The sequence below is a fragment of the Melopsittacus undulatus genome, chromosome 6 (genome assembly GCF_012275295.1).
Source record: "Melopsittacus undulatus isolate bMelUnd1 chromosome 6, bMelUnd1.mat.Z, whole genome shotgun sequence".
Classification (NCBI taxonomy): domain Eukaryota; kingdom Metazoa; phylum Chordata; class Aves; order Psittaciformes; family Psittaculidae; genus Melopsittacus; species Melopsittacus undulatus.
Genome location: NC_047532.1, coordinates 27,192,886 through 27,210,467, shown reverse-complemented (window position 1 = coordinate 27,210,467; position 17,582 = coordinate 27,192,886). Strand labels below are relative to the sequence as shown.

The window sequence follows — 17,582 nt, the reverse complement described above, 5'->3', positions numbered from 1 at the left end:
GTGCCATCTATGCAAGAAAGATGTGGACAGGCTGGAGGGAATCCAGAGAAGAGCCACAAATATTATCAAAGGACTGGAAAGCTGACATGTGACAAAAGGGTTTGTTCAACCTAGAGAAAAGGAGACTGGTAAAAATTTTAAATGCCTTTTGAAAGTCAGGCCATGGAAATTATTAAATAGGGCTGCTTGTGTGGTCTCCTAAAATCCACAGTGTACATCACCGTTGCTTCATCTGTGCCATTTCCTTTGCACACTAGCTACTGTTCAGCTAGGCTTTAAAAAAATCAAGCAACCCCACCCCACCTCTCACTGTTTCAGTGGACATCTGACTCCTTGTTTATATCCTTTTTCTGTGTCTTTCTTACATGCACAAACAGAATACGCCATTAATAGGGACATAGGCATCCTTTTGCATTTTAAAATATGTGCAAAGTCCAGAAATGCTTGACATTTTGAGTAATTTCCCCGTTAACTCAGGATTGCCCGCCCTGCCTCCCTGTGGTTAGTGGCCTCCATCGCACATCACAGAGCTGAAAAGCACAGCGTGTCCTGAGATTCCCTCCAGGTTCAAAGCAAAACCTCTCCTGAAGGGTTGCCCGACCAGCTCTTTTGAAAGGCTGCAGTTTTATCTGCTCTGCTGTGTGCAGATGGCCCATGATTTCGTTGTGGGTTCTCTTTAGGGAGGGCTGGCTTAGCGGGATTCAGCACTGCGTAGAAAACCTGCACTGAACTAACAGCCTGTACACATCTTGTAAAAGGCAGACGCCTAGTGCAGCAAACAAGCTGCCAGGCCTGTAAATGGAAATTACTTATGTGACCGCTTATGTGGTCCCCTGAAATCACTTCATGCATCGGCAATGCTCCATCTGTGCCCTTTCCTTTACACACTAGCTAGTGCTCAGCTGTGCATAAAAGAACCACCTCTACCCCTCCACCCCACAATTTGTAAAGAGCTCTCTAGACACAGCTCCTGTCTCTATGCTGGCATGGTCCTACTGTGGGGGTGAATAGTACACAGCTTCCCAGCAGCTCAGCAATTAATTTCTCTGACTTTGTTAAGCCTGAAAACAGTTTTGAATAACCAAAAGGGGAATTCTGTGTGCTGTGGAAGCCAAAAGAATCATCAGTGGCAGACTAACATGTCAGTAGTCTTGGAGTTTCTCTAATGCCTCTCTGATTATGAAGAGATATTAAAAAATACCAAGTAAAATAAGACACATTCTAGTGTAAACTAGCTGAAATCTGAGCTACACTAACAAAATTAAAATTATTCTAAATTGAGATATTAATCTCACAGTGTGAGGCTTTTCAAAGGAAGCTTTTATAAATTTACTGGCTAGAATTTGATTACATTTCTTTTTTTTGCCCCACTCTAAAGCCTGATTATAACATTGGTATAGGATACTTATTTGCTTTCTGGAATAGGTTAATCGCAATTTGTTATTACCAGCCTTTCCCTTTGCTTTACAACAAAGGGCACTTCAGTGAAATTACTGTGAATATTGAAACATTTTACTTGGATACTTTAGAATAATTTTCATTATTTGCATAAAATAATCACTTGTATTTAGAACATTTTCAGATTCATTAATTCTGTTGGCTCACTGACCCTTAAGCACAGCTCAGAAAGGGTGATGATTTATGCAGCTGATTTTTCAGTGTCTAAATACTGCACATTGCTTTGAATGGTTCCAACAGCTCTTGCAGGGTCTCAGCCTAGTCTTACTTCTCTCCACCACTAGAGGGAAGCATGTTCTCATATAACCGCTTGACAGAAGACTAACAAAACATGTACAAGATGTTAATTTACTATTAATTCCCAGAATTAATCATACATACAGTTCCGGGGAAAAGTGTTGTCTCTGCTTCGTAGCATTCTAGATGAATACTAGATGGCACCCAAAATTACTGTAAAAAGTAACAAGTGGCAGAAACTGTTTAAAACCAAAGATACATTAGTTCTCACAATATATCCTTATATATAAGTATATAATAAGGATATAAGTAATATCCTTTCTGAACCACTCTTCAACAACTTAATAGGAAATGAATGAAACATGGTATCTTTACTGCATTAGTAGTACTACATTAATTCCAGCACTGACTAGCTTTGAGCTGGTTTTCAATTAAAAAACAAACAGAGAATAACAGTATTTCTTTTTCTAGGACTTTATAAAATTTCCTAGAAATGTAGTGTCAGACAATGACAGGGCTTAGTCATCATAGCAAGTCTGAGAGCTGCAATGGAACAGGGAGATCTGAGACATTTAACAACACTGGCAAGTTGTGGTGGTGAACCTACATTCTAGCTAAAGTAGATTTAGCTTTATCTAAAAGCAAACCAGTTTTCTAAAGCAGAAAACATGAATGAAATTATGTATAAGCACCTGAAGATGTATTTTCAAATAACACAATTCAAAACAAATGAAAACAGTTAGAAATGCCACCCTCAAACTGTTAATAATCTGAGTCTCTCTAGTAACCAAGTAAGATCAAACAGAAATAGAAGAGCAGAAGCTCTTCTCACAGTATACTCCAAAAGGCCACACAAAGCATGTGAAGAGAGCGCTGAAGTCATGCAGCTCACCATTAGGCACTGAACCTCTGAGGAACTCACTTCTTGCCCTTAATTCTGGGGGAGTCTCCAAATCACTGCTGCAAATATCGTCATTGAAGAAGTCTGATGGAGTAAAAAGAAGTGTGATTCAGAAAATAGAATACAGGCAGATTGAGAGTCCAGGTTTCTAAAATTTGTTTATGCAACCTAAACGTAACTTGCTTTCTAGTCTGGGTTTATTTCTGGCTGTGGTTTACTATGGCCTTGGTTTAACTTGTCATGCTTCAGTTCACCAGTCTGTAAAGCAGGTTCTTACATCACATCATCTGTTTGTAATCAGCTGGAACAGAGTCTAAAGCAGTCCTCAGTCTCCCCTAAACTCAGCTGATACAGAGTCCAGGTTGCTCAGTGTTGCTGCAGAAACTGCCCTTAGTGGAGCTGCAGTACATCTCTTTGACCTCGTCAGCACTCAAACACAAACTATCAAGTATCATGAAGTGCCCTCGGCATTTCATGCACCATTACTAATTATTTATTTTGTGATTAAAACCTCATTGGTACAGTGTTGCACAGTATCATTGAGGATTCTTTTAATTCATTCTTTGATATTTGGAGACAGATCTGACAGGATACGGCATCTGACAGATGCCATTTTCCTTTTCCACAGGTGGATACTGAAGTGATAAATTTGTAAGGGAAAAAAGAAAGAAAATCTAAGCCATGTGGATGGCATGAATGTGTTTTCTTTTCTGCTTTCCAACTGCACAAATCCAGAGAGATTTGGCTTTCCCAGGAGCCACAGATAAGGGCTTCCCCCTAGACATATTGTAAATACTTTTTTTTTTGTTTTGGCTTTTTTTTTGTCTGTTTGTTTTTTTCTGCTCCCCTTTTCCAGACCCAGAGTGTGAGGCTTTGAGGTATTCACAAGGTGAAGTCCTTGTTTGGGGGAACTGGCCCCAAATTGCAGGGGGAAGAGAAAGGAATGGGGCAGCTTTTGCAAGCGCTTTTATTTCTACAACAGAGAGATACTGGGGTGGGGGTTGGTAGGTGTTGAGTTTTAAAAGCCATTCTTAGATATCTATTTACACATACACATATTTAGGGAATAGATGTGGTTTTTATACATTATCTATATTAATCTGGAGACAGACTTGGGAGCCTCTGGACACAGGGTTGGTCCCTTATGCAAGTATGCTAATGACCAGCAGGCAAACTTGCAGGCAAACCTGGGCTGGGGGTATTGAACATCATGAGATGCTTACACCATCATATCTAAAACCAAACATCTTAAAAGAGTGAAAAGTCTTGTTGCTGATGACTTCTGCTTCTAAGTACATTGTCTCTGAAGACACACTCTGATGGGTGTCATGGAAGGCTCAAGCACTAGGCTCACAAGACAGAAGTAACAATGTACCTCACTGAAATAAACGCAGTGGTAATTGTGACAGTGGTTTAGTATGATCAATAGGTGGCAAAGCTCACTTGATTATTTACTACATGAAGGACAGGGTTAGACAGAACTGCCAGGGTGACCCTCCTATTGAATCATGAGGTTCAGAGAGGACCCCTTTGCTTTCTCAGATGGGAATTTTGCTGCAGCTGAATCCACTCTTGGTTCCAGACTACAAGCCCCAAAGGAAATGTATTTAATAAAAAACAATTTAATACTCCGACAACAGTAGTAGATTACAGGGTCTACATACCAAGTGGAATCTACATGACAGGGAGTTGGCCCAGGCACCATAACAACTGAAGGGGAGAAAACTACTGCAGACCTACTGCTCCAAGGTGGGTACAGCCAATGGCATCCCCAGGGTAGCAACAACTACATCCGCAGCACGGCCTCTGGCAGAGGGAAAGAAACAGCAGCAACCAGTATTACTGTAGGTCACCCCAGACGGGAGACCCTGCTTCCACACAGGCTTCTGGAGATGCCACTTTCTCCCTGCAAATAGCACACATGGTAAGGGAGAATCAAGTGTATTCGAGGACCAGCTTGCCACCTGCGACACAGGGCTTGGAAGTGACTTGAGGCTGTGGGCCAGGCTTTCAGGAAAGGTGATGGGTCTGCTGCACGGGGAGAGGGATCGGCGGAGGCTCAGGAGCATCCCTGGTGAGCCGGGGAGGTGCATGGTATCTCTGTCTGAGGGCCTGTCCGCCTCCTTTCCCCTCTTCCCTTCCGTTAACTCCTAGTGAATGACCCAGGGCTGCCCCAACCAGGCTCAACCCCAACAAACCAAACGGTTTAAGACTTCCCAGCAACCAGCGGGCAAGACCTGCATTTGTACCCCCCAGTGACCCCAGCCCTCTTCCGCCGCCGCGCCGCTCCCACGACCGCGCATGCGCTGGAGAGGCCCTAGCCGGCGCCGGAGCTCGGATAACGGAAGCCGCAGCGTGTCGCGCTGCCTGGCTGCAGCACCGCACATAGGTCGCTGGGGGGCAGCACCTCCGCGGCGCTCGTTTCTCCGAGCAGGTACCGCTCCCGCCGGCCTAGCTCCTGAGGTGGTAGCTTACACCGCTGCCCTGCTCCCTTGCAGTCCGCAGCAGACATTCGCTGCCTAAGCACCAACGGCAGCCCAGCGGCTCGAGTGTTTCCGACCTTCGCATTTGATCACTTTAGAAGCTTTTTTTAGAAATTAAAAGTAGAAACTCAGCATTTTGATAGTCCCTAAAATGGGACAGTTTTTTCCCTTTATTTTTGCTTTCTTATTTATTTATTCAATTAATTAATTACTTAAAACAAAGCATAAGTTGTGCTCAAATAAGTTTGTTTGAAAGGGCATCTTGTGACTTTCAGTGATGTGTTGCAGTGTCATGTCTGCCAAATATTTTGAGTAGAATTACTTTGTTGTGCAGATCTGTTGGGAGGTTGTGTAACCTTCAGCTACCCCTTTGAAATTTCTGTGTGAATGAAAAATAGAGAAAAAAATGCTTTTAAAGAAGAGGTAAGAACCTGCTTTGAGTGTGTGGTCTATGTCACTGCAGCAGTGGTTCCGTGGCCTTCCTGCGCAATTCTGAATTCTTATAGATCCATATGTAGCATTTCACAGGGTAGCATTTCCATAGTGGGATCCTGAACTGAAGGAAAATTGAAAACTTCCATTCCAAAGTGAGCAAAATGTGAAGCTATCAAATGAAATAAAACCTGGTAAACCATGTGAGTACTATGTTTAACATTTTGATAATCTCAAGTGTTATCAGCAGAACTGTGTTTGGTTAAGGTACAGATATTTCTGTCCTCAGGGTAAGATACAGAGACTTCTATTGTCGGAGTAAAATTCAGCCTTCAGTTTTGACAGTGTGCAAAAGAGGTCACTGAAATGTTTCTAATGTGTTGTTGTATCAGGAACTGAAGGAGGTGGATTTTTTGGATGTACAGAGAGAAAGGAAGGTTTATAGTGATGTTATCCAGTGTCTTCCTCTCAAACAGATTGTTAAATTGTAGTTGTTGGCAGCTTCCCTTTAGCAAAACTGACAGCTTTGAGTTTAATAAGTTTCTAATGAGTGCTTACTAACATTTCACATGTTAAGGTTATGTACTACCAATATATTTCACACTTCCAAGAGCAGGTTTTGAGAGCTGTTAAGCTTTATTCAGAGTTATTACATAGCACAATATACTTTTTCAGTAACTCACAGACATAATAAGTATTACTGTTCAAAATATGGAGCAACAATGAACTGAAATTGACTGATAATGTGTCTGTGTTAGCTGTTTGGATGACAAGCTTACAGAATTGCTGAGCTAACTTCTGTATCTTCATGAATATTGAAAATTAAATGCAGAAGGGGAAAATAATGTCCTAGGTACCTAAGCCATTTAGGAGTGCAAGGACTTTGGCCTGTATGTTTGTCCTTAAAACTGCTGGATAAGATCTTGTTCCTATCAAAGTTGGTAGAAGTAATGTGACGAGCAAGACTTGCAGTAATTCCAGAGCACAGAGACTTCTTTTTGTATATGCAGAGAGATGAATCAGTCCTTTTCCTGTTGAAATGAAATTGGTGCGCTTTCTGGAGACAGGCATGGACCCTCACTATTTTTTTTAAATTTATTTTTATTTCCCCTTAGTTTCTTAGGAATCACCACTGTTATCTCCTGTTCTTCCTGTTACTTGTGGCTGGAGTAAAAATAATTATGTACAGGACTACCAGTTGTATGTGTTTTAAGTAAAATTCACATCCTAACAGTTAAGCATTTTTATACATATGTGTATCTTAAAAAGAAATTAGTGAAGAGAGCCTTCTCTAAATGAGATGGGTGTTACTGAGGCTGATATACAACATACTGAAAAGAAGGGGTAGACAGGACTATGGTTCTCTAATTACTCAACTTCTTGCTCATCCGTGTTGCCATTTCCCAGTGCTGGAAGCTCCCTTTCAGGTAGCAGCCCATACTCATTTAGGAAAGACTCCACATCCACAGCAAAAAACTCCTCATTGAATTGTTCAGAAATGCTAATGAAATTGCTCAGAAGTTCCCCACCCTTATAGACAAGTAGAGTGGGAAGCACTTCATTTGAGAAGCGGTCTCCGGCCCCTGTGTTGGAGGCCTTGATCTTGCAGAACTTCACGGTAGCATACTCGGCCGCCAGGCAGATCAAGCTGTTGTTGAGAGCATCACAGCCCTTGATGCCATCTTCATAAATGTGGACGATGACTGTAGTGGTTTTACGTTCTTTCTCAATGGCTTCCAGGAACTGTTCCCCGTTCTGCAGCTCACACAGATAACCATATTTTGGCCCAAAACTCAGCCGCTGGTGCATATCCTGCATGCAGCGTTTGCGGTATTTTTGTAGGCAATTTTCATCTTCTTGCTCATCATGAATTAATTCATATTCCTGCATGCTCATCTGTGAATGTTTGAGAATTTTACATTAACAAGTAGTAATCTGTTGGTGCTGAAACAGGAAGAGACTAAGTTGTTGTCTAAAGAGCATCATACTGAAAACTTAGCCAAAGGCAGTCACTTCCCACAATGACTCTGGAAGATCTCTTCAAGAGACAGATGAAGATGCTGTCTCAACATTTGCATGTTAACTTGATGGTATTGAAGACTGTTACATATTTGGCAAAAACTTCCAGAGCTGGTGGGAATTTTGCCAGTGACTATAGTGGAGTCAAAGTTTAATTCCTATGTTTTTTTGGGGGGTTTGGGTTCCCCCCTTTCAGAATGGGTGAATAGTAATGAGTAACATTCAGGCTCAGAACTCTAGTCTGACCAGTAGGTGTTTGAATATGTTAAAAAATTTTCCATTGCCTTAACCAGGGATAGAGAATGAAGGCAAGGAATGGAGAAAGAAATGTCAAACTCTGTGTTGCATAGTATGCTGTTGTGAAATATACTGCTTATGTTACTGAAGTTAGACTTCGCTTGAGAGAGGACTATGTAGATGGTTGCATGTGCATTTGTTCTGTCTATACATATTATGTGAGCTCTGGTAAGGTGCAAAGGAACTGAGTCTGGCAAATTCAGGATTTTAAACCAGTATGTCTTATATAGAATCAAAATTGTTTTGCTTTCCTTGTCTTACCTTACGGCAGAATCTCTCTCTGGTGTCTTTGTCATCTTTACTGAATGATCTGTGTGGTGAAGACATTTGTCTAAGAATTTCTTTCTTGCTTAAGGATAAGGAGTCTCGATCTTCACTTTCTAATTTAAACTTCCTCCAGTCATTAATCACGCCTTTGGGCCCTGAGAGATAGGAAGTAAGATGAAAAACTGGCTGTAACAAAGAAGTCTCTTTACTGGCTTGTCATTCTGTGCCACAGTTTATCTGTCTGCCCCTCTTCTTTCCAAAATGCTCTCCAGGAGTGTTGAAAACCAAAATTTTGGGACCAATGTGTTATGTTAGCCTCCAAAAGAAAGGAAGAGTGTTTTTTTTCTAACCTGGATCGCTTTAGTGGTCTGGTTCCTATCAGGATCCTGTAAAAGGGTTTTAGTGAACTCAATGAGTAGTTAATAGAGATAGGGATGTTGAAACCTGTTGAAACTGACATGTTGGTGAAAGCTAGTGTTGTGTAGAAGTATATTTGCATTTCTCTATAGACAGTGTATAGCCTAACATTTGTAAGAACTTACAGTAAAACTAAGAATACAGGACAGTTGAGATTTTTGAAAAATAAATGATTTTTTAATTGGCAAATGAATTGTATCTACTTGAATTCTGGGCTTTCCCAGTGAACAGGGACAGTTTAGCTTATTTTTAGAAAAAAAAAGAAAAAGCCAAAATGCAGACAGTTTCCTTGCCTGTGTGTGTTGCCTGTCCTTCAAAATCTTCTTCGAAGCTGGTGTTGGCATTTTCTTCCATTTTGGTGGCCGAAGTAGGAGATACTGCAAGTTCAAAAAGCAGAATGAATCAATAACAGCATAGAAAAGGGGTAAGCTTACAGCAGGTACAGCACAGCTGTAATTTCCTGCAGCTGTCAGGTATCAGTAAAGATCAAAATACACGTAATTGTAGAGCTTCTATAGAGCAATTAAATTATTTGTCAGTCTCTTACAAAAGATGTCTACCAGATTCTTACTTGAAGTGCCTAGGCAAGACTTTCTTCATTATACTGTTACTTCTCAGTCATCAGAGAATGCAAGAACATGGCGTAAAATGGTGGTTGTGAAACTTTCTGCAGTGGGAATGCAGACTCAAATAATGCAGGGTGCAGTGAATATTTTCTTTCTGATTTCTTTTTTATTAAAATGGTGCATCTCTGTAAAGAAGGCAACCCAAGGAGGCAGATGGCAATCTCGGGGTGCTGCAATACAGTAGTACTCAAGCAACACATTTTTTATCTTTTACAATGGAATCTTTGAGGGGTGAAGTAGAACCACTGTTCTCTGAGCAAGGGGCAGAGTGTATTCATACCAAAAAGACAGGCCCAGTTGGGTGCTGCCAGAGCATTATGGAGCAGCAGGGTTTGGCCAGAGCATTGAGCTCTGAAAGTCAGGCTGTTTTCTGCTGGTTCTCAAAAGTCACAGTAAATGTTCTCAGGGTTTTGCAACTTTCTTGAGAAGATACCTGTTAAAGGAGGATATATGAGTGCAAAAAAGTACTGATTCTTCACATGTATTTTCACTACACTGCTGATAGATATTTACGATAGCCAATCTGCATGAGCTCCACCACATAGTACTGACTCCTTTCTCATGTTGCACGTCGTTCACAACTTTCCTTTGTAATTGAAAACTGTAATTCTAATGTGATAAACTGTCACTGTCCACAGGAGTCTTAAGGCGGATGATTGAAGTTCTCACATTTAGTCTAGACTAGTTTTAGCTGTTCAGATGTTATTTGATTTCACAGTAAATCCCATCTTGACACAAATGCTAACACGTTATCATGCCGTGAATGCCATATTTAAAAGCTGCTAGTGTGTTAGATTAAAGTGACATTAGTGTTGCAGCATGTATGCACAGAAGGAAATGTACCTTCATTTTTACATACCGGTGTCAAGGGATAAAGTGGAATAACAGCTGAGCAAGACAAAGAATCTGATTTTTCTTCATGTTGGAACTAAAACTGATAAGTAAATGTGCAATTAAATGTTGTACATATATACTCGTGGCAATAAATTGAAACTTGTGAGAAGCGTTGCAAATAATATTGGAAGAAAAGCAGGTAACAAATAATACTTTACCAATATAAATTCTTTCTGTAAATAGATTGTTGTCAGCATATAGATCCAGGCTGTTGGTTCAAGTGCTATTAAATCGATATCAAAGTAGAAATAGGAAGCTAATCCCTTCTCATGTATGCAAAACTAAAAATACTTGCCATGTCAGGGTTGGACTGCTATGTGGATATGCTGGGTCAAAGCCTTGTAAATCATTCTAATGACTTACATGGACATTTACAAAAAGCTTTTCTTTCTGTGGGCTGATGTTGTTTTCCTTTGTTCCATGAGGAAAGAGAGGGTATGATTCTGAATGCTTTGCTTTTTCATAGCTTTTAGCCCTGAAAAGCACTAAAAATATGGGATATGAAACTTAAGCAGTCTGTTGCAGGCTCAAACCAGAAATGAAGCATTAGAGATGGGAACTGATTGCTTAACAAATGAATGCTCTCCATAAAGCTTATGTTACTGATCTATTGTACCTAATAAATCTGGAAAGATTAGGTGACTTGCAACAGCATCAAAAGTGTTTCACCATTCTGCAGTTTGGTATGAGACAACAGTGCTGACAGTGCACAGGCTGGCAAGCTGCCTGTGGGCATGGCCCTGTGACTGAGTCAGGCTGTGAGCCTGGAGAAGGTCATGCAAACTATTCTTCTTTCTGCTCAGTGGACTTGTAAGTATTTATCATTATTGTTTTGGCACTGTGAGAATTAGGCCATCCAAGCCAGGTGTTTCCCAGTTAGGTGCCTGAGGACAAGGGCATATAAACATGTGACTGTAAGGTGATCCATGGGAATCTTGGTTATAGGATGAGCTGTCTCTTCTTTCCTCTCAAGAAAGTGCCATGGAAAAAGGTGTAAGCTATTGCATTTAGTGTGGGGGCAAAAATGGGCAATCACCAGGGTAGGAAATTCTCTCACATCCTTTTAAAGTGTTTGTATGGAAGTGTTTTGTTGCTGATTGGCTTTTTTTTTTTTGAGTGGTGAGGTGTTGTTCTTCTGTATGCTGGGCAAGCAGCATTTTCCAAAGGAAAAAAAAAATACGTTCCTAGTATTCCTAATATTTGGAGAAATGTGGGTGCTACAAGGTCTAGAGCATGTTGTGCAAGTGTCTCCATGAGGAAATGTAAATGCATAATGCTGAGACAGTAAAGCAGATGGTGAGTGTCACAGAGCATCACAAGATGTCTTAGATCTGAAGTTCCCACCTCTTGGTTTAATAGATGCGCTGAAATCTGGTGTGCCCAGCAGTGGGGACAGCGAGAGCCACCCTCTCTGCAGGACAGATGCTGTTGTAAAAGCAGCTGCACTTTGCAGCCCAGTGGACAGAGCTCAGCACTCACATTCACACTGAGCTGCAAGTGGGTCATAATTGGTTGACTGACAGTGCTGTCTTTTAGAAATTTGTTAAGGTCATCTGTTAGTACAAGCCCCTAAAACCTGAGTCAGCCTGAGAGCATCATGGAATGCAGAGGGCAAAGGCAGCACTTAGCTGCATGGGGATGGTTGCATTTGATAGGAATGAGCTTGCATGCTTTAGAATGTACATTCCTGGCCATTGCAACCATCTCTCATAGATTCCTTACTGTTTTAAATTAGGTTATTTTTTTTTTTCCATGTAAATGTGCAGCCTCACAATTCTGCTAAATTCTTGCTTGGGGTAAGAATGAGATCAGAATTTCCTGGGAGTGTAGTCAGGTCAAACAGCAATGCAGCAATGGCAAAGTGTTGTGTTAGTTCTAAGGAAGTACCGACACACTTTGCAGGGCACTATCCCCACTATCCCCTACTGATCGCAGGTTTTCTCCTTTGCACCATTTTAGCAGCATGAGATGTGCCGGATCAACAGCAATCTTTGTGGGGAAAAAGTTGCTAATTTAGAAGATATATTTCATTTTCATTAGCTTTTGTTGTTGGTTTTGACAACTGAAAGTGGCTCTTAACATTTTTATTTGAAAAATGCTAATGGAGAGAAAAATTTTCCTCATCAGGTCTGCAGATCATCAATGTATTAGACCATATTTGTAATGCATATGGTGACTTCACATACACATTTTAAGAGAGTGATCATTCTAGAACTTTTTTGTCTTTATGTTGGACTTTCTGTGTGAAGAAAGCAAAATTACAGTTTCTTCATAGAAGAGGTGTTGAGACCTATCTGTGTCCCAAAAGTCACTTCAGCAAGAAAAAACCCCAAACCCTTAGGTGTATGTCTGAAGCTACCATTTAATTTCTATGAGCTTTGGATGTGTAGTTCAAGAATATCAATTGCTTTTACTGATGCTCAGCCTTCTGTTATCATTAGACCAGATGAGCCAGCCTTACCTAATGGTAGAAATTACCATCTAATGAAGTGTTTCCTTTTCATCCAATATGAAAGAATTCTCTTTACTTACTAACAAATATTTTGTGCCTTTGGCCTTCACAGAGAGTTTTCTGTTTACCCAAAATTATGATTTTTTCTTTCTCTTATGCATAATGAATTTCTAAGGTAGCTCAGGAAGAATGTGCTGTACTTGTGTATTCGTTATGCAGACTTATTTAATCCTTGTAAAAATACTGCAGCTGTAAATACAAAAACCTGTGTCTTCTAGTGATAAATTATAGTTACAGAAGAGAGGGTAATAAAAAGTAATAGCCTCTAAACAAAATGTAAAATGCAAGATGCATTCTGTAAAGGAAAAAGCCAATAAATAAAACTTGCTGTCTAAAGAAAGAGTTTTTGCTGCTAGTCCAAAAAGTAAACAAGAGAAATACTTTTCTCAAAATATAAACATGCTCTAGACATTGCTGCTCTTCATATGTGCAAATCCTGCCAAAAATGCTGTTCTGTGTCTGGGCTTACATAAGGCCATCAATCAGCAGCATTCTGATAATGCCCAGCAATAAGTGGGACATTGCATATGAACTGGGAAGTATGACATTTTGGAGGCTTGTGTAAGAATTAAAAGTAAAGGATCTTTGTCAGCAAGCTGTTATTGTACATTTATGTTTTGAGCTACATACAGGTGGCTGATCAGCTGGTGTCTGTGTCCAGAGTGTCCCCTTGGCTCTTGCCTCTTGGGAAAAGTGTCTGAATTTTACCAGCATTTCTCTCTACCCAAGCACTAATTTGAATCTCCCTTCTCTGCCTGTTTTTCCTGGTTTCCATATGCAGAATTCCTTGCTCGTTTACTCTTGTTCCCTCTGTCAAATGATAATGGCCACCAAACTTAATAGGCATATAGGCAGCTTCTTAAGCAAGCAAGCCAAGAGAAGGACCAGCTATGGATTTAAATGTTTGTGTTGCTGGAATTTTGGGGAATCAATAATATGGAACTGGAAATAGGCATTGTTCACTCCTGTCTAAGCAGTGGACACATCCCAGTGTAGCAGAATCTAGTAAATCCTCCGTGAGGTGCTGCACCTGCTCTCAGGAGTCCTCCTGTGTTAACAATTGTGACAGACTTCCAAGGACCCTAATCCAGAGCTCACTGATGTCATTGAACACTTCTTAGAAACTTCAGTGCACTGCAGGATGTCATCTGCAGCACTGAGCAGAAATGATTGAAGGTGTATTTGCATGTGATTTGCATGGTTAGGACATGCCTGCTTCAGCTCCGGCTGTGATCTATTTCATAGCTACTATCCTTGGTCATACATCCATTTAGATTTACAAGAGGCATCAGCATCATTAGTTAAGCAACATCAAGGTCAGAGGTCAGAGTTTCAGACCTTTTGCCCGCACGCTGCAGAGGAAGCTGAAAGCCATAAGGACCTTTAGTGATCTGCTCCCAGTGACAGCTGTCAGGCACCAAGCTAAATAGCTGCTAGTTGAAAACATGGAGTACCTTCATCTCCCTTTGTATTCTGAGACAATCAGGTCCCTTACGTCAAGGTGGGTAAATACAGAATTATGAGCCAGTTGTCAGGGCTGCAGTCACCTGCCTTGATCACTTTCACCAGCATTGTGTTACCTAGATGTGCAATGACAGGCTTACTATATGGATAAATGGAAATTTCCTGGGCTTACCTAAAGGAAAAACGCAGTGTATCACATAGTAATTAGATCACTGTGTTTGGGGAAAAAAACATCATTTCAGAACACTGGAATGGGACTTTATTTGCTCAAAGAAGAGGTCATATGATACAAAGAATATATAAACCAGTACGGGTTGACGTAGAAAGCTGTCAGCTTCGCTGCAGGTCACTGTGACTGATGAGAGGGTTAGGGGATTGGATTATTTGCTCTATCCGCTTTAGGAGACTTATGCTGTTCTTTATTTGTGAGGTGGAAACATTTTAAATAGATGAGTCCAATGTTTCATTTATCCTTAAGGCTTTGCCAATTAGGAAATTCCTGGTTTCAGCATCATGTTAGGTTAAAAATCCTAGGATTAAAAAAAAAAATAAATTTATTTCTCTTCCTTTTTGTAGGCCTTTCAAAATTTGGCTGTAGTTATGCACCAGAAATTACTCATCTTTTATGAATTGCACATTTATTTCTGGATTTCAATCTGAAATGGGAAATTAGCTCAGTGTCTTTTGCATCAATCAGCGTCACTCCTACCATAGTAAGACTATGTTTTGTATGGAAAGGCAGAATGCATTTTGAAAAGTCCTTATTTTAAATCAGGACTCAATTTATTATTTCAGAAAAAAAATATTAGTTTACATTAATAATGTCAAATTTGAATTATCTTTTTTTTTTTAATTTGAAAAAGCTTAATTTTATGTATTAAATGGTGAATTTCTTTTGAAAGCCAGGATTTGAATTTTTTGATCATGTTACATATGGGGGTGGTTATATAGTTGTTACTGTTATGGTATATTATTTTTTCTTAATTTTAAACCTATTAATTTACCTTATTTTTAAAAACACTTGGGTGTATCAGATAGAAGAGAAGGAGAGTGACTGGAAGCTAAGAAAATGTCTCTGAAGTGAAAGCAGAACAGCCAATGCTTTCATATGCAGATACTTAGGGGCATGAACCTCAATCCATGTTTAACCTCAAAGCCTGGCTGGATTTGTCAAATGGATTGAGCGGTACTCTGAAGGTCAGGACAGAGTTTTCAGTTGATATTTAAGTACATATTTGATTTCTGAACTCTATGCCTGCTGGAATTGACATGTCCTTTGGAGCTTTGGTTCGAGGGGAGATATTTATTTTCTTTTTCCTAACCTCAACAGGTGTTTGGCAGTGCAGATAATCCCTATAATTTGTCAAAAATCACATATGTCAGAGCTGGAACTCTAGCAGTGACTGGAGACAGGTGTTCAGAGAGGTTGATGGCCAGTATTTTATGGCAAAGAGAAGAAACTTAAATTTGTTGTGAGGTCAATTAAAGATCTAACAGAAGTAGTACCCTGTATGGACTTTACATACACTCTTGCAGTTTCCTTCCAAGGAAGAAGGTGCCTGCAGGAGAGGAATGGAAGATACAAAAACTTATGAAACTGAGAGAACATCGGAACATCTACTGTCTGTTTTGGGATAGGGTTTGACCAAGAATGCCTCCTAAGGCTCTGGAGATGCAAAAGATTGTGCACAGAGAGCAGTTAGCAAAATAGGTTTGGCTCAGAAACTGTAATATTTAATTCTGGTGTGGTGTTGTTGGTTTTTTTTTTTTTTTTTTTTTCTTAGCTTGAAGTTTTTTCAAATGTGTATTTGTAACTGTACAAGTAAAGCAGTAGGAAGTCTTGCTTTGCTTTTGCTTTTGTCGTATCCTTTGTTACCATTACCCGCAAAAGGCAGGCTTGACATAGCCATCAGGCTCTCCGTAAATGCAGGGTTTACCTGAACAGCCTTTCTCTCAAATTTGATAGAGCTAAGTATAAAAAAAAACCAACACCAACAGCCCCCCCCCAAAAAAAAAAAACAAAAACAACAAAAACCAAACTAAAACCAAAACCCAAACCACAAAACCCAACAAAACAAACCCAAAAATCTTTGTTCAATGCAGTCCTCAAATTCATGTGTTCTTCACTCCTGGCTTTCTGTGAGCATTAACATGCATCCTCCGAGATGCATGAAGATCTTGCTTGCTGTTTTCCTATAATTTAAAAGTTACATTATCTTACAATTCTGACACTCTAACAGTGAATCAGTACTTGTCCTTGTTACATGTCCCTGTGTATAAAAAGAAAGAGTGCAGCATGTACTGTTTTGGGCAAGCTAGGGCAGTAGCTCTTGAGAGGGAGTATTTATTGAGTTCTTGTCAGTTTAGTTTTACATACATCTTGTGGTGATGATTCAGGTATAAAGTAAGTTAGAGCAGACCAAGTAAGTTATCTCATAATTTCTTTCAAAACATTTTCAGTTTGCTTTATTTAAAAATGTTAAAGGCCTTCCTTAAGGGATCTCTGAGAAGAGGGCCAGACAGTATTTATACTGTTTTAAGCCTAGAGAGTATTCCTGCTATAAGAAGAAATGGGAATGTGTGGTTATCTTAAAGTACCTCCAGCAGTATCTAAAGTACCTAACGTACTGCTGGAGGCGGGTATTTTAATAGGATCCCAGCAATTATGAAGGACAGGACTCAACACTGAAATTATTTTATTTGATACTTCATGTCAAAATTACAAGACCATGCTTTCATGTCAAATTAAGATAAAATATTTAACTCCATGCAAAGGAAGTCTCCTTAAGATATTGAATAAATGGAATAATTTAAGAATATTTTAATTATGAACGACTTATACCACTAAAATGGCAAGGATATGCAGATAGAAACAAATTTAATTTCAAGATGGCATTTTAATTTATTAATTTAATATTTTCAAAACAAAGACATTACATTTGTGAAACTTCTGATCTATACTGAAAGAATTGCCAAAAAAGAAATAAAAATCAGTGAAATAGTTTTTTTCTTTATTAACTTTATTAATACGTTTCACTTTATTAACAAAGTGACTTTATTAATACGTTTTTAACTTTATTAATGCTTTTATTAATTTTATTAATATGTTATTTACTTTATTAATACGTTTTCACCTGGCTGTGTTCAAGACCTGTTAGCCAGCAGCTTTCTATGAGGCTGAGAAAGAACAAAAACTGAATCTACCAGCCAGTGCGGCTGAGTGTAGCCTGACATCACTGCTGCTGTGACAGTTCATAGAGCTTTTTTTGGACGGCTGGTTTAGGTAACAAGTGGTAATTTGGAAATTTCTTGGAGGGGCTTTGACTGTGTGGAGTTTTATAATGAAGCAGGTGCTTTGCCGAGAGCAGCTGAGATGGCTCATTAAAGCCCAGGCTCGTGCTCTCTGCAGGAATCACCATTCCCACAATATTACGATTGCTTCCTTCAATTGAATGCAGTGAGAAAAAATATATGGCATTAGCTCACTGCAAATTCTTGCATTTTCTTTCTCTTCCATTATCTGTGGCTGTTAGAGTGGAAAAGGTTCTGGGTCATCAAAAAGTGTTTCTTGTTTT

At 39.7% G+C, this 17,582-nt stretch overlaps 1 protein-coding gene across 1 annotated transcript; it reads right to left on the bottom strand.

Annotated features, from left to right (window-relative positions):
• Positions 1-6,879: 6,879 nt before the first annotated feature.
• Positions 6,880-8,887, bottom strand: PDC (phosducin). Its single transcript, XM_005147106.1, has 3 exons — positions 8,805-8,887; positions 8,089-8,249; positions 6,880-7,407 (listed from the first exon to the last, which is right to left on the bottom strand). The coding sequence occupies exons 1-3, from the start codon at positions 8,863-8,865 to the stop codon at positions 6,880-6,882; spliced, it is 750 nt and encodes a 249-aa protein (XP_005147163.1). The 5' UTR covers positions 8,866-8,887.
• Between the last annotated feature and the right edge of the window lie 8,695 nt (positions 8,888-17,582).

What these genes read in the sequence shown, in the direction of transcription:
- PDC (XM_005147106.1), bottom strand. Translation starts at nt 8,865, where the DNA reads ATGGAAGAAAATGCCAACACCAGCTTCGAAGAAGATTTTGAAGGACAG. An exon ending in AGGACAGGCAACACACACAG is followed by an intron (nt 8,250 to 8,804) that starts GCAAGGAAACTG and finishes CCTATCTCTCAG; the next exon opens with GGCCCAAAGGCGTGATTAAT. An exon ending in GAGAGAGATTCTGCCGTAAG is followed by an intron (nt 7,408 to 8,088) that starts GTAAGACAAGGA and finishes AAACATTCACAG; the next exon opens with ATGAGCATGCAGGAATATGA.